We start from the raw sequence: 17,240 nt of genomic DNA, 5'->3' as shown, positions 1-17,240 counted from the left end.
GTGTGAAAATCTGCTCGATTCTGCTCGACACCTTTTAATAGACATGCATCAATCATCAAGCTTTCACCAGGTAGCAATCGTGAGGCATAGCGTGTGTCAATCCCATGGTGATATAGAAAGGTGCATTCAGGTGCAGCCACATCCCAGCTTTTCTTGAGAAGCTGTTTCCGTGACGCCAACCTATCACCTCCGGGTTACACTGGACTAACCATACGGTTACACTAAAGGCTCGATCGCAATAACATTGTGGTTACCAGAAAACAAAAACCTCATTGTGGCTCTTCATTTGCGTTATAAATATTATTTACACGAGCAAATGAGAGTGCACTTATACAATTCAGATGTATACCTAATCCTTTCAAAAGAGAGAAAATGGAGCATTGTGCCTCAATTTTGTACACCAAAATTTTCCAGAACAAACACTAGTGTTACAAGAGAGTCAAGTGGTGTAATTTACCATTTCACATCCAAAGTGAGAGCATCTGGAGGGACTAAAATGGATGGGAACTTAGTGAATGAGACGTTTGACAATAAGCTACTCCATGCAACGGTATCTACTCCAGTAAAAGGCCTCACCTTATTTATCATGAGGGGCGTCAGCCTCTCCGCATCTACTCTGGCCACCACCTCGAACCAGACTCGTTCAACGGTAGGCCTTGTTCTCCATTGCTCCAACTTTACTGGGTGAGTCTCCTTACCGGTAACATTCCGTTCCAGTTGTATCTGGAGACGGATAACCGTCACTGCTTTAATTTTAGCTTTTACAAATCCTAAAAACCCATTTTGACGCATCCGATCACCCATTAAACCACCCAGAACTCTTTCAAGAGTGGCTATCCTCGAACTCAAGGAATCAATGGGGCATGAAGGTCTCTTATACAGAAAATTGCCATAACATTTCTCTGGCAGCAACTCAATGGTACCCATGGATGGAAAATTAGTCTCCAAATAAGTAGTTGGATTTCGAGTTCTGTAGGCAATAAGTGACGCAGATCCTGAGACACGAATGGGCAACAAAGGAGTGCACAGTGATTGCCAATAGGGCCAAAATCTACTTTTCGTATCTGTGACATTGCCTGAAGTATTAAACTGTGGTCCATAAAGCAGAGAAACTTCTTGAGCTCCATTCACTTCCACAGTTATGCCTTCACCCACCAAGACATGTCTCAATCCAATGTGTGTGGTGTTCAGCTGGCAGCCAAAAGTAAGGATAATGAGATCATCAGCATTCAAGCAAAACACTGTAATTACTAATATCGTCGACTTAATAGGATTCAGATGCAACAAGATTGACAGCTTTCTTTATAAAATCTCTCGATGAAATTAGGCAAAGCGATTGATGGCCAATAAAAAAGACAAAAGTGATTGGGCTATCAATAAACAAGTCGATGGGATGAACATCCCATTTCTTTGAAGTATGTCATGTTCTATTCAATGGGACATATAGCTGAAGCAGCAGAAAACACCAAACATATCAATCATTTCATATGAAGACCTTCCAAGATTCCACAATGATCTCAAGTATTACTTTGAAAAGAATGATCCTGAGCCAATAGATTGTTCCATTCAATATACGCAATACATAAATGACAGCACGTGCAATCCACATGCCAATAGAAATAAGTAGCGCCCTGCATGATCAGCATCTTATGTGCCATGTCTTGTTGACATAACTCCATGATCAAATTATTCAAGCTTGCATGGTTGTGACAACCATAACTAAAGTTATTTCATTTAACACAAGGTAGCTCCTATTCATCTGTTACATCACCCAAAGTTATCAAGATCACTCAAAACAGAGCACTCAGCACATCGTGTTTGTAAGGAGTTCCTTTGAGCAGAAAAAAAAATGGAAACTTTAGATAGAACGTGTAACACAAGTAGAAAAATTAGCTAACAATGACTGTTACACCAGATATCCTACCACAGCAATTCCTATGATATTCCCAGAGTCAACCATGCTTACATACGCACCTCACACACAACAGTGACACATCTCCAAATGGACCATCTACATCATATGTTAACCACTCTGCCAGTGAGCCAAAGCTCTCAAACATCGTAGGAGCATTTCTTGTTCTATTGCGAAAAGCTTCATCAATAAGAACACTTCATTTTCAGGTCATTATGAATACTAATTGATAATCTATTTCTATCTCTTCACTAAAAAAAGCAGCAACAGCCAAGTTGACTTGAATAGCATTGACTTCAAACCACAGTCTACGATTTTCAAAAAACACAATAATCCTTCTACTGATGATCATTCGACAACAACGTGAAAGAACCATGAACTAAGCCTATGGTCTGATACAAGGCGGTATCACAGCTGAGTTGACAACACAAAATCACAAAGCAAAAGACTAAGGATTGAAGTGCAAGAAGAAACATACAAAAAAATTGTCAATAGTCAATTGCAGAAGAGTTAAAGCTCATCTTTGGTTGCTTGTATTATCATGTGTGTCATCCTCTGTTTTTCCACTTCCTTTTATATATTGAGGCTTCTTGAACCAGCTCTGCACAGTTCGTAACTGTTCTTGCATACAAAGATTGAACTTTCGCTCCGATTCTAATATATTCAAATGTACTCACTGTCCGGGTAACTAACTGGGCTCTCTAGTTGGCTGGATTTCTTCATTGTAATTGTTCCCTTATTGTTGAATCAAGAATTAAATGAGAAATACCTGCCGCCACATTTTCCTCAATTGGCTTATAGGATGCCTGTCTCAAGACTTCTTGGCATTTATCAATAATCTTGGTCAGTGTAAAAGCTGAAGTTAAAGTTGACATAACTATTTAGCATCAATCAGTTCTTCTTTATCCTGGCCAGTTAAACAACATGTAAACTTGCTATACATTGGCCATTGCTAACATTAGAGAGGCATCATTGCTCAACTTTCCTTTGGCCCAGATCCAGCATCAATTGTGTGGCATTTTGCTCGCGGTTGCTTTTTCTTGATGTAGTCTAGGTGTCAACACCATCTGTCCAATCTCAGTGCTTAACAGCATCCCAACCACGAAATGCAGGAATTATATTGGAGCGAGATAATGAGCATATATCATGACCATCTTGACCCAATCTAACAAGCAGAGCTAGTGTATGGAAACAATTTCTTTTACTTCCCTGGAGAGCAGTGAGTTTTAAATCCACAAAATTGCCAGAGCCCATTAATTTAAATTAACATTTGCTAGTTAAATATGAACCTCGCCCAGTTTGCCAAGCGAAAGAGCTATTGCCAACAAAACCAACAGGACGAGCTGAACTCCAAAGTAAGCTTCGTGTCCTTGAAATGGAGCTAACCAACCACAGCTAACTGCATTCCACCTATAAAGAGCTATACATCTGTGCAAAAGACTCACTACACAAGCAGCACTGGCTGATGCGAGGTTTAATAATACTCCATCTTATATTGAACATGCAAATCCTAATCACGGTTGATCCTTTACTAGCAGCATGCAAATTTCACAAAATCTTGATTAGGCGCAAAGCGATAACCATCAAGCAGAGGACAGAACTTCCACATTGAAACACCTCACTGAGGAATGACTAATTCTGATACCGAAAGCTCAAATAAACTCATACAATAGAAACAAAACAGACTTCCATAGATTAAATGAATGGACACAACACAAAGTCAATAGCAGATCGGAACCCAAAAAAGAACTTACCGGCAGTGAGAGTGAGAACTGGTGATCTCCATCAGCCCGCAACTCGAATGGGCCATCCACCTTGAAAGAGGCAATCACCGGCGACGAACTGGCCGCCCTCACTAAATCCACGAAATCCACTCCTCGTGTGGCGTTCAGCTTCCTCCACGACGCCACCTCGTCGGGGAACCTGAAGAACAGATCGGTCTTGCCGAACCGGATCCTGAACTCATACCTCTGGGCAGTCCCCAATCTGGCTCTACCCACATCCAACCTGGAAAGGCTCACAGCGTCCGAGTCCCACCTCTGGCTCACGCAAATCTTCTCCACAGCGTCCTGGATCGATCGAATCGGACGATGAGAAAGAGCGGCCGATTCGATGTGATTGTGGAGGGAAATGGAACCGGAGTGGGGTGGTCACGTACCTGAAGGAAGAGCGCGGTCTTGGAGGGAAGGGACGAGACATTGAATGCGAGAGCTGGAGTTAGGGCTTGGAACGACAGTGATACGAACTGGAGGAGAGAGAAGAGGAGCCAGAAAGTGGCAATGGTGGAGCTTGCGCCTGCGCTCATCTCTCTCTTTCTGCTGCTTGGTCAAGGTCGAGCGGTTCTCGTCGACAGCATCGGCGACCGCCGGCCCGGGAGGCGAGAGATAATCTAGTTGGTAGTAACTAGAATACTGGGACCACGGAGAATGACCGTTTTGCCCACAAGAGGTATCACTTTTTGGCAATCCAAGGAGAGAAATAAGCGAATTGAAGCCAGACTCCGGTTGGTCCACAAATGTATTGCAAAGCAATGTGTTTAAAAAACGAGAGAGAGGAAGAAAACAGACCAGGGGTCTATCTTTCACTTAATTGGATCCGAGCAAGTTTCTAAAAGACTGAAAGGGAGACAGGGTATGAAGGGAACGTAGGGGCTTTCGATAGGTGAAGATAAATCGATTAGCTTCGGCTAGCGATTGGTAGATCGGCAGATATAATAGCATTCCGCATCTAAAATCACAAAAAGAAAACTTTGATTTCTTGCTAGATGGATCTGCGCTTCGCACAGTATCTAATAGCCGATGTGTCCACCTAGTATCCCCGATCGCCAAAACAAAAATGTGAAAAAATGTTGATGCAAAGCCCAATTGTTGGTGGTTCCAGTGAAAAGGGTGGTGATTTCGCGGGTTTTTTTTCAAAATAATTTTTTAAAAATAAATATTTATCGATTTGGGCCTCGCTCAGAGGTTGAATTGCCGAGCAAGGCCGAAATCCGGCCCGATTCTTTTTTTTTTAATTTCATATTTTTTTAATTATTGATACTTAGAATATTTATTTTATTTATAATTTTTTTTCTTGTGAAGCTTATATTTATAACATTATTAGTAATAATTAATGTAAATATTTATTAAGATATATAATTAATAAATAATGTTGTGATATAATATAATATAACCGCAAGAATATGTTGGAAACTACGATAAAAGGATTTTCAAGAAACCATAGTAAAAGTGTTAAAAATCGCATGGAAAGATTAAAAATCGCAGCGAAAGAGTGGAAACAAGTAAAGAAAGGGCAAAACTTTGGAAGAGCATATCTCATCGCTCGGGCGTCCATTTGAGACGAATTTTTTTTTTGATTTCACGTAATTTTTTGAGACGAATCCACTGCGGCGGTTTGGCCCAACTTTTTCCCCAAAAAACGCCGTTTTCCTTGTCAATTTTGCATTTTTTCCCTCCGGTGCCACTTCTCTATATCGAATGAACCCTCCTTTCCCTCTCTCCTCTTTCAATCTTTCCATGCCAGACTCATTAAATCACGTCTTTTGTAGTGGGAAAGGAGTCTAGGTAGTTTTTGATGTCCAAATTAAAGAGGAAAGAGGAAAAAGAGGGTTCATTCGATATAAAGAAGTGGCACCGGAGGGAGAAAATGCAAAATTGACAAGGAAAATGGCGTTTTTTGAGGAAAAAGTTGGGCCAAACCGCCGCAGTGGATTCGTCTCAAAAAATTACGTGAAATCAAAAAAAAAATTCGTCTCAATAGGATAAAAAATATGAGACCAAGCGTGAGGGAAGCGACCTTCATCCATGGTTTAGATTCAATAGGACAAAGAGACAACGGAAGATAATAATGTCATCTACAGATTGCAACATCACCAACTCGCTGACAAGCTTTTCCTCTCTCTCTTTGCATTTCAGCAGTCGCTACGGAGGTCGACTAGATTTAAGCTGTATCCATTCATAGAATGAAGGCTGAAACGCTCAATGTAACAAATCATGGTGATCCAAAAAGAATAAACACAATCGTACTGGCTTTCTTTTTTCATGTTTCCGCTAAACGGTTTCATCATCTCTTGTGAATGCACTGCGAATGTGAAAAATAAAACTAAGGTAGATGAATTCTCCCTCGGATGGCACAGCAGTTTGTGTCACGAGAAAGAAATAGCATTCTTGATGCAGCGTGGTTTGTGCAGAGTATCAGGTACCCGAGACGGAGGCCAATAGCGGAACCATGATCTACCAACTATGTTCCTGATAGGAAGCGGACCCCTGCAAATAATGATTCGAGATATGATGACTTAGAAACATTCTCCAAGATAGCGAGAATGGTAGTCGGTTTTGTCTACTCTGCACATCACCAAAGTAAAATACTTGCAGATTATCATTCTGGTCCACTATAAGTGCTAAAACAGCACCCGATTCTTAATGGGATAAACAACGATCTTTCAACTCGATGAATCATGTTATCATGTGTAACAATTGTGAGAAACTGAAAAACTCGAAAAATACCAGTTATGGGAATCAAAACTGTTGTTACGGTTGTCTCCCATCACGAAAACATATCCTTGGGGCACAAGCTGCAGTTAGATCCATAAAAACAAGTCTGTCAGTGCTAACTGATCAACCTTGGGTCACGTTGTAATCATAACACATGAGTGGGCAGTTGCAATTCAACAAGAACAGTTGAATAAACTACATTACCACTGGCTCCATCTCATAAGCAAGTGCCTCTAAGACGAAATATTCATCACGAGCAACACCGTTCACCAAAAGTTTACCATTGGTAACCTACAAAATCAAAGCCAGAGTCGATATTTGACCACCAAATATAATTCATTCATAGATGGAGATTCAGAAGTCCCGGCATAACAGGTTTATAGATTTACTTAACAGAACATATCAAATTACTTCAAAACAAACCATGATATTGAGGGTAAGTAGGACTGGCACTGCTTAAGTACTTACTTCAACATAATCTCCAGCCTTTGCCACAATCCTTTTTATGAACACGTCACTCGAGCCATAGCCAACTTCCTGACCAAGTTAAAACCAACACAAGAATTTCTTTGTGATCTGATAAAGCATAAACCGAGAACCATTCTCTATCAGCAATTGCCCATCAAAAGTTAACTAAGTAAGACCTGCAAAACTGGAGGCGCCTTGAATATTACAACATCTGAAACCTCAGGTTGTCGAAAGATGTAAGACACCTGCCAGAAAACAAAAGCCAGTAGGGAAAATGAGCAAAATATTAGCCAACTCAAAATCATCCAACCCTAGCTCAGAACCCAAAAAGAGAAGATAAAATCCAAACAATAAGCACCTGAATAAGTCAATTAGCAAAAGCAAAGTCATTTCATCCCTTCAACTACTTAGCCTCGCTCGCTCTTTTGCAAATGGGAACAGACAAATATGCTTTTCTTTGTTTCTTGTTTCAGCTAAAAATCATCCCCTATAAGGAGGAGAAAGAATCAAACCCTGGATTGTTCATCTTAATTCATTCCAACAGCTAGTTGGTCCTACTACATGATTAAACCAGTACATTATTCGTTGTGGAAGAAAAATCACTGTTATTCCCCAGTCCTAGGCAGCAATATCAATCTCTGAACAAGCATCGACGAACTTGACCACAGATTCTGCATCGCCGTGTCTTCGAATCAATTGATTGCTCGTGAAAACTAGAAGAAATCAATCATGACTGGAAAACGATAAGACCTGCCTCCACCATGTTCACAAGAACCCCAAGGACCCTTTAAACTCAGTACTCACTGATTTCCCAAACAGTAAAGTAAACAGTAATTATTTTGCCACAGCAAACGGGATGATCGGTGCACTCACTTTTTCAGCCAAAATGCGGTCGCCAACTTCGAGAGTGGGATACATAGACGAAGAGGGTATCGACCTTGCCTCGGCCAACGGCGATCTAAAGAGCAAACCCACCGTCAAAGCAGTGAAAGCCGCCCTCGCCTCTTCCGCACGAACCCCTAGAAGGCGCGAAAACCACCCATTCCTCGCACCATTCCTCAATCTCTCCGCACCACCACCCTCCTCTTCTCTCTCGCAGCACGTCGAATCGTCATTTGCCCTGTCCACGCCACCACCGGAAGCAGCCGCCGCGGGTAAAGCCCTCACAGGCGAAACCCCAAAAAGGCCCTCGCTCGAGAACGGAGAACAAAACGAACCGCCAGCAATCGAATTAGCCAGCGAGATTAAGCCGACGATCACCGAGCTCCCGCAATCAGGGCCGCGAACCTCTCCTCCTGCGAGGGTAGAGGACGCGGAAGCCGAAGGAGTCGAGGCGTGAGGCCTGAGATCGGGCTCCGACCTCTTGCTCGGGCAGAGGAGGCGAGACCGGGCCCAGCACTCCTCGAGCAAACGGCAGTTGCCGACGCGAAGGCCCGCGTTGGAGGCGAAGGTCTGGGCAATGTAGGTCGAGTAGGTGAAGGTGACGCGAATGGCCATGACGGGCGACGTAGCTGCTCAGCTCGATCGCTGTGCTGTGTAGGGGTCGTTCCGGCGAGCGAGATTCAAAAAAAGAGTGCTGGTCCTACGAAATGTCGGAACCGATGATTCACATCCTTCAGAAAGTGCAGACGACTGGAAGTCGAGAGCTTAGGGTTTACACAGAGAGAGAGAGGGAGAGAGAAAGAGTCGATCTGGTTTTCGTTTGCGTGGAGATGAAGGAAAGGAAGAGAGAAGAAGGGGAGGGGGACGCCGAGTCGAGCAAGTGCTTTATATGGGGGAAAGTCCTGCCAAAATATTTTGAAGATAAATCTTTTCTAAAGAGATCGTCCTTCTTCTTCTCCTTCTGCCCTTTTTTTTTTTTTCCGGGTGAATCTTCAAGATAAATTCTTACGAGCTATTTACTAAGACATAACATTTGTGAAAAAAAATTTTACCCAAAGTAATTTTTCTGAAAAATGATCATATTTTTCGGTATTTGCCTAAATCCTAAAAATGAAAAGAAAAACATTTTCTGCCGTCTAAAAAGGAAAATATATTTTTCGAGATCCCCTCCCCCAAAATCGCAACTTCCCTCCTCCATCCCAAACCCTAAATTTCCTCACCGATCAAATCCCCCCTACCCCAATCGCATTTCCCCTTCGAATTGAGCTGGAATTGGGTCAGAACCGATTCCCAGATCCCTGCCTCCATACAAGGGAAGATAAATTATCGATTGAGTCTCGTAGAGCTTGAATTTCTACATATAGGCTGTGAGAGCGAAACGAGCTTTCAACCTTACCACTATAATTATTTTGTCACAGCAAACGGGATGAGCGAAACGAGCTTTCAACCGACAGAGGCAAGGTGGTGACCCAAATGATTGAGAATGAGATGAGACCGAGACGAGACGGCGTTGGCGTCGGCGTCGGCGGACTTGAGAGAGAAACATAAATTGAAATGGATTCTATATTCTACCCGAGAACCAAGCCGGTCAAGATCGGTTCGGTTCAATTTCCATGCTCTAAGTGGCTCGGTTGATCATCTATACTTTTTCCCACCTCCTGCAGGAAAATGAACTCAGGCACCTTTGAAAGAAGGATTTAGAGACTGTTTGCTTGCTCATGAAAGTTTATGTGATAGACTATTGAGTTCTAAAGATTTAAGGATGAAATAGCAACGGGTGCTATTTCCCAGGCCAAGAATAATACGTTTCAGTTTTAAGTTACTCATGGTTTACCTCTGATCATGAAATTCCTTGTTCGATCCTCGAATTTTTTCCCAGAAGATTCTAAAGTTATTGCATTGAATATCAAATCAATCATAAGCCTTCGAATTGAATCAATTTAATTCTAAATCTTTTGACGATTTGTCAACGTAATCCATCCGGACAATTTTGGCTAGAAGTCGCTAACCTGGACACATGTTATTCTACGTGGCATGATTGATCCCGATATGGATAGTTTTTTAAAAAAAATTTAAGAGATTTTATTGTTCTTTTTTTTTTCCTTTTTTTTTCTTTCTTTTCTGGATTTTTTTTCCCAATCGTGGGCCGTCCCTCACCCGATCCGGGCAAGAGCCGTGAGTCCCCGGCCTTAGTTAGAGAGGGCATTGCGGCCGCCCTCGCCGCCCGAAGTTGTAAAAAAAAATTGCATAAATTCAAAAGAATATTTAATGGTTCAAAAGAAATATAAAATAAATTGTAAGATTTGTTCATGTCATCAGCTAGTCGTGCCACGTAGGATAACCAACGTCCATGTCAGCAATTTTCATTTAAAATTGATTTGAAGGACTACATTAGCAAATTGTTAAAATGCTTAGGACTAGATTGGTCGAAATGAAAAATGTTTAAGATTGAATTGATACAAATACAATAAATTTCTGATTTCTTTGGTACTTTTTCCAAATAAATTAAACATCCTTAAAATTTGTTACAAATGGAGACAGCGGCAGTTTGTAATGTTGCTCCATCGTTCCGTACTTCAGAAATTTTGTGTCCCAGGAATTCCAATTGAAAATGATCAAAATTAAAGATAATTTTTTTGAACATACAGATGTGAGATATAGAAAGCTTTGAGTGGTCGCTTACGTGGGAATAGTTATAGTCAATCTCGGAGCACACATCATCAATGGACTTTCTTAATTAATTTTCAAATGCCAAATTCTAAATTAAACCAATTTGTTTTTGTCATTATTAATGGCTGGTTTAACAAGTAAATCACGTGTGATTTGTTAAATCAGCAGCCGGATTTGACGGTCAAAGAAAGAGAAGGGCCAGTCAAAAGAGAACAATGTGGATATTTGAGGGGCGCAAAGGAAAGAGAGAAAAAGACATTCAATAATTTTAAGGTCGCGCTTTTTCCACTCCCAATTTTGCTTAGACACTCATTTTCATAATGTACTGACCATATTACCCCTCGTTTTTTCCTCCTTTAGAGTTATATATCCGCAAAGACTTCAATGCAGGGCCCATTTAGGATTTATTTTATTTGTTTCTCCTTTTTCTTCCACTTCTCTTTTTTTTTTTCTTGGTGGTTTTGTTGATTAGGGACTCCTGAATTTGAGGATGACGACGCCTCTTGTGATATATGAGGATCAACGACGAGAAAAAATTAACCAATATGGTAAAAGAATTGTATCAGCCCGAGAACATATTGCTCTTGAATTATTCAATGATTAATGGAGATGAGAAGTCGTGTTCTTGATGTGAATGGGACTATTCCTAGAATGATTCCGTTGATTTATTCATGATGCTTTCGTGATATGGTTGTTCTTTTATCTATATGAGTAATCGCAAAGAGCCGATCAACATAATCAAATTCTCTCTTTGATTGTACCATCTACTACAACTGTTAATTTCTCGTAAATTCGAGCAACAAGATATTCGACTAAATGCATAAACATTTCGTAGCAAAAGTGGTTTCTTATTGGCGCTTGTTGCGCGTTGAAATCCTTCGACGGGGCTTTGCTGGTTGTGGGTTTTAGGCCCAAATTGACTTTGGCCCAAAGAAGGTTACTTACGCGGGAACCTTTTATCGAACTTAATCCGTTCGTTTTCCGAAAAGGAGTTACGTCGATTTTGGACGAGAGAGTGTCAAATGCGATAGATTTACACAAAAGGGCGCGTTACAAACGGGCCTTTGACAACTTCGACGGCCCAATATGCACTAGTAACAGTATGTGACAACTGTCGACGTGACCCCGGAATTGAATCGACAGGATCGGGAGATGATATAGGACACAATGCTGGAATTTAATCAACAAGACTGGACGGGGAATTGTAGGACACAATACCGGAATTGAATCGACGGCACTGGACAAGATGGGTGAAGGGTGCAACATCGGAATTTAATCGACGGCATCGAACCTAATGAGTAGACGTCGGAATCTAATCGACGACACCTAACTCTGGATATGATACTCGTCGGAATTGAATCGACGACGGGGATCCGAAAACTACAGCTAGGCTAGGCTAAAGGCTAAAGGTTAAGAGCTAACAGCTAGTTTTGAAAATGCAAGTGTTTTGGATTTGTTGTGTGTGTTTGTATCTTGCTATTGCGAGGTATTTATAGGCAAGCTCTTTGGTAACCGCCGAGCGGTTTCTTCCTTTGGCCCCACGCTTTGTTCTTTTCCATAAGCCACGTGGATGACGGTTTCCCAGTCTTTGCGCCTTTTCTTTTTACCTCGTGGGGATTACCGCTAACCGCTTCGATCGTGGCCTCCCTCCGCGCGCTTTTCTTGTTCTAGAAGGAAGTGGCGCCAGAATTTATCCCGACACGTGGCACCTTTCTGATTGATATGTTCCCCGCTTCGGTGTCCCTTCCCGTAGCCGATTATCGCTTCCTCACGTGCTTGTCACGAGTCTCCCTTGGATTATTTTAAGTGTCAACATATGTCCCTTTAAAAGATGTAAATCGAAGATTTACCTCTTTTAAAATATCTTCCTCTAGTTTGGTGATCTCCAAATGTACAAATGATGATTACGCTTTCCCTTTGATCTCTTTTCCCAAAACGCAACCTTTCGACTTCGTACCGTACACTGGCCTTTTCTTCGTCTTGATTTTAAGGATCTTGAAAAAGCTCCCAATTGTCGTCTTTCCTCATCAGCGGTTTTCCTTGAACCCTAAACCCCTTTTTTCCGAGTATTCCAAGCTCTCATGGCGACCGAAACCCCCGAGTTCCTTCCTCACCGGTTCATCGCTCGCTTCGATGGGATCATCAATAGTGATGATGCTGATCACCGTTTTCTCAAGTTGTTGAACAATCACCGAGAGTACGCCGGTCTTATTCTTGGGCCCGATCTCCATGATCACCACCATATTCCATTATCTCTTCGGTCTTGCTTTCCAATGCGGGCCGATGAGCAACTTCCAATTCAAGCCTCTCCACTAAAGGACATTTGGTCCATGCCGGCTCAGCGATTTAGGAGTTTTCCGTCATTTGATGACAGGGCTTATGCCTGGTTTCAAAGGCTTCAAGAGGATATTCCAACAGTTGGTCTCTGGGAAATAGCGCAAATCGGGACGGCCATTGAGGTCAGCATGTTGTCCCATGATTTGAATAAAGGTCTTTTGGGGTCCGTTACAAGCTTCCGGTCCTCCTCCATCAATTGCTTTTTCTTCCCGTGGGGTCCCATGTCTGTAACCCTTTTAGATACCTTCGCCATAGCTGGTCTCTCTCCTTATGGGGCCTCGATCAAGAATATAGGAAAAACCAAGGATTGCCCCATTTCTGACGATACTCTTGCTTATGGGAAGTTCATCGATGCCCATAGTAAAACGTCCGGGGATGTCTCCCTCGAAGAACGAACAGCCTTCCTTCTTTTTTGGCTGTCGAAATATCTATTCTTAAGCCCAACGCTCAAAGTGTCCAAGGATTATTACGATCTTGCCTTACTCCCGGCAAAAGGGAATCTTGTTGCCCTTGGCCCTCTTGCTCTGGCTTCTCTGTACAAGAGTGTTTCTTACGCTGCTCGATTAATGTCGAATTCCGAAGAGGATGGTGTACTATCAAGTCCGCTCCGGATTCTCCAAGCCTGGATCGCATTCTACTTCCCTTTCATGTTTGAGAGCGTCCCTTCTTCCAATCCTAACATGGTTCCCTTGAAGCTTGGCATACGACTACTCCAAGCTGCCCCCTGGAAGGTCCCCGGTGATGTTCGACCCTTTCGGTTCTTTCTTCGACAACTTCTGTCTCACGAGGCTAATCGAATAGATTTCTTTCCTTACCGCTCAGGTGAATTCGATTTTTGTTTCAACTCTCGAACCTTAAAACGGTTCAACCATCGTGACTTTTGGACCTTTATCCTTTTCCCTCGAGACCTTCCAATCGGGCTCTGTCTTAAGGGAAGGTTCTATCCTGGCTTTGAACCATATTCCCCCCAATACTGCGCTAGGCGGTTTGGCCTTCGACAAGCGGTGCCTATGCCCATCCCTTATCTCATGGATTTTCCATCGATGGATAAGAAAATCTATAATATCAAGATTGATGGGCCGTTCACCTGCTGTGCCGAAATTACCACCATGATGCATCGGCGGTTTTCGGGGGATATCCCATCGGCGCTTCGTTACGGTCCCGGCGTGACTTCTGAGTTTACGACCTGGTGGACGTCCTTCGCCTTCGAAAGCCCTTTCGAAGATGCTATCTCATCCATCCTCCGGAGTAGCCGGATACGACCCTTTGGGCCTGTCTTGAAGAAAACCGGGAAAAAGGGTGCAACCAAAGCTCTCTCGATTGGTGGTCGCAAGCGTCCGACGACCGTTTACGGTGAGTTTCGTTCTTCCTAACTTTCTCGGTATTACTGGCCCGGAGTGATTTTTGCTTTACTTTCGCTGTTAGGTGATAATTCTGACGACGAAGCTAATGAGGAGACGCTCACCTCTCTCAAATGGCGAAAGATGGTAGCGAAGAAGAGCAAATCTCTGGTGGAATCTCCGATAATTCCTCAGCACGTTGAAGCGTCTCCAACCGCTCATCTTGAAGATCCTTTGGCGGATCTTGATCCAACTGCTGGGGGGTCCAGCAACATTACCATTGCTGGAGGTTTGTGCGGACTCGCGGCTCCTTCGCCTACTGAGCTTTAAGGGGAACCTTCTTCGCCGACCCTTGCCATTGTCCCGGCCCCGATAGTCGAAGCTCCTTTAATAAATGAAGATCCCTCGGTACTTGAAGATCCTTCATCTGCGGACGTTATCCGGGATCTTCCTGCTGCTTCTCTTCTTCCGTCGCCCATCGAAGATGTTCAAACTCATCCCGCTGGATCTTCTCGCTCTTCGGATTACCCGAGTATGCACGAATCAAGCGGCTCGCCCGACTCGGAGATTTTCAGCAAGCTGGGAATCATGCTATCTTGCTCCCTGGACCTTGTTCATTCGGGGGTAGCCTCCTTTGTCGACAACCCGTCGAATATTCAAAACATCCAATCTGTGATGGAGTGGTCGGTCAAAGAGGAAGTCGGTGCGAAACTTCCTCAAGGCCTAGTCCGCCGGCTGAAAACATTCTTGGAGCACTTCCCTACTCCCTTTATGCATTTTCGACGGTGTCGGGACAAGGTGCTCGCTCCGTCGAATTTTCCCGATCGGCTCTTTTCTCCTAGCTACGAGACCCAAGAGGCGAGGCAACTTGTAACTCAAGGAGAACAGTCCCTTCAATCTCGTGTCGACGAGCTTGCTGCTTTAGATAAGAAGGAGGTTACCCTGGAGCAACAAAGGCTGGTGATAGAGAAAGAACTAGAGGAGACTCGAAGTCGGCGATCGACAGTACTTTCCCGTCGATCCTCTATAGAAGATCAACCGAAAGCGTTCGCGGCTTCCTTAGAAGAGAAGAAACGAGCCAATTGCGCTCGGGTTATGCGAGGCGAAGTAGACCGACGTCATACTAGGAATGTGTATATAGATAAAAATAAGAAGTTTGAACGTTTACTCTGCGAGCCGCTTGAGGGGATCAAGACGGCTTTGTATCCCGATTTTCGTCAATAAAATCTCCCCTTCTTTCTCCTTATTTTCCGTATTGCATTCCGCCACGATCCATGTAATTGCCCACGTCCGAGTAACTGCCATCATAATCCCGAGTCGGTTACTTCAAAATCTCTTATAAATAATGATTGCCTCCAAACGCCAATTCATACGAACTTTGCTATCAAGTTCACATGAGTACTCGCGCAGCTCCTTGCTTGTCGCGCTTCGACGCTTTCTCTCACAATGAGACCAGAAGGGAACTTTCCTTATCCTTCATGGATCACCAACCCAGCAACGGTCACATAATTTTGGGTCCGCATCTCACGAGTTTGCCACCCCCCTCTTCACCGATTAACTGCTTTCCCATTTGCTCTGAAGAAGTCTTACCCTTTGAGCAATCTATTATTTGTACCTTTGCTTGGTTGTCGAGTAACTATAGATTTTCTTCATACCCAACCTTCGACCATCGGTTTTACAACCGGTACAAACGACTAGAAGGAGAAGCGGCTACCATCCGGGCACGGGCCATGATAGATGTCCTATTGTCCTTTTGCGGTACATCTATTGATCCCTCGGAGTATGGCCTCGTCGGTAGTTTGTGTTGTTTTTGGTCACCGTCATCGAACTATTTCTTTTCGCCTATTGGTCCAATGACCCCTACCCTTCTTGATATTTGGTTTCTGACCGGTCTTTCTCCATTTATCGACGGTGACCCTCGACCTCCGGACGACCAATTTTTCCCCGATATGTCCCTTTGCCTTGACTCGCCATATGGCGAATTCATGGATCGCCATGCTAAACCTTCAGGACCCATCCTTCTCGAGGAACATACAGCCTTCATTTTATGTTGGCTTTGCAAATATGTCTTTTGTCTCCCCACATGTCGAATTTCCTCAGAATTTCTTGATATGGCCTATGAACCGGCATGTGGTGTTGATGTTGGCCTAGGCCGGCTGTTCTCGGCTGCATTATATCAGGGGTTGTCGGATGCTCAATCCTCGCTGGTGGACAATCATCCCGCCCCCTTTTCGGGTCCTTTATGGATTCTGCACCATTGGGTCCGAGTGTACTTTCCTCATATGTTTTTTGATCAAGCGCTCACTTCGACAACCGAATCATCGAAAAGGGATGATGTACCCATGGCGTTCAATCGGCTCCTTCGCTGTGCCCCTGACAATCTTACCGCTTTCGACGACTTCCTTATTGAACTGTTGTCTCTCACCAGTTTTGATTTCTCCAGGCTGCCCGTCGATAATGATATCTATAGCTCCTCCAGCGCAAATCCCAATTCTCGCCTTTTCCGGATGAGCGTGTTAATCCCAAATTAACTTAGCCATGAATTTGTCCGGTGGCGGTAAATTCTCATCGGGATTTGAGATTTATAATCGTCATTATTGTGCTCGCCAATTCGGGCTTACTCGGGGGATTCCAATGCCGGTGGTGTACTCCATGAATTTCCTTTCCTGTGGTCGCAGGGAGGAGGTGATCGACATGATGGGCCATATCGAAGTTGTACATGCTATTCTCGGACGCTTTGTATTTATCGGTTTCTCTGGCCATTCTTGTAGTACCTCATTTTTCGACAAGTGGTGGCTCTCCTACCGCTCTTCTTTGTTCCCAACCGGTGCAATGGACGTTCTTTCGAAAGTCCGTCGACACTCATTGGGCTTGCTGCATCCTCTAAGAAGACCCGCTTCTTTCGTTATACCGAGCGTTACACTTGAGCAACCAGTCGATGAAGGTAAACCCTTTGTAGATATAAACATTCTGATAATGAAAGTGGGTACTTCTCTGCATTCTTGCTTGATGTAATTATTGATCCGACTTTCTTCCCAGATGATTCAACGGCTTCCGATGGCCGCACGGATGACTTACCCAACAAATCGTGGGTTGTTCATATGAACATGGCGAGTGCCTCGGCTGGCCCATCGAATA

General features: G+C 43.5%; 1 protein-coding gene across 1 annotated transcript; it reads right to left on the bottom strand.

The window, feature by feature from the left end:
* Positions 1 to 250: 250 nt before the first annotated feature.
* LOC115747855 lies at positions 251 to 8,609 on the bottom strand. The gene is made up of 9 exons (XM_048273459.1): positions 7,747 to 8,609; positions 7,050 to 7,118; positions 6,874 to 6,942; positions 6,610 to 6,696; positions 6,418 to 6,485; positions 6,061 to 6,177; positions 4,071 to 4,230; positions 3,667 to 3,981; positions 251 to 1,191 (listed from the first exon to the last, which is right to left on the bottom strand). Exons 1-9 carry the CDS (start codon positions 8,368 to 8,370, stop codon positions 454 to 456), a joined length of 2,247 nt encoding a protein of 748 aa, XP_048129416.1. The 5' UTR covers positions 8,371 to 8,609; the 3' UTR covers positions 251 to 453.
* Positions 8,610 to 17,240: the final 8,631 nt, after the last annotated feature.

This window comes from Rhodamnia argentea, chromosome 2, assembly GCF_020921035.1.
Source record: "Rhodamnia argentea isolate NSW1041297 chromosome 2, ASM2092103v1, whole genome shotgun sequence".
In the NCBI taxonomy this organism is placed as follows: Eukaryota; Viridiplantae; Streptophyta; class Magnoliopsida; order Myrtales; family Myrtaceae; genus Rhodamnia; species Rhodamnia argentea.
The sequence above is the reverse complement of the archived record's forward strand: the minus strand, read 5'-3'. Positions and strand labels throughout refer to the sequence as shown.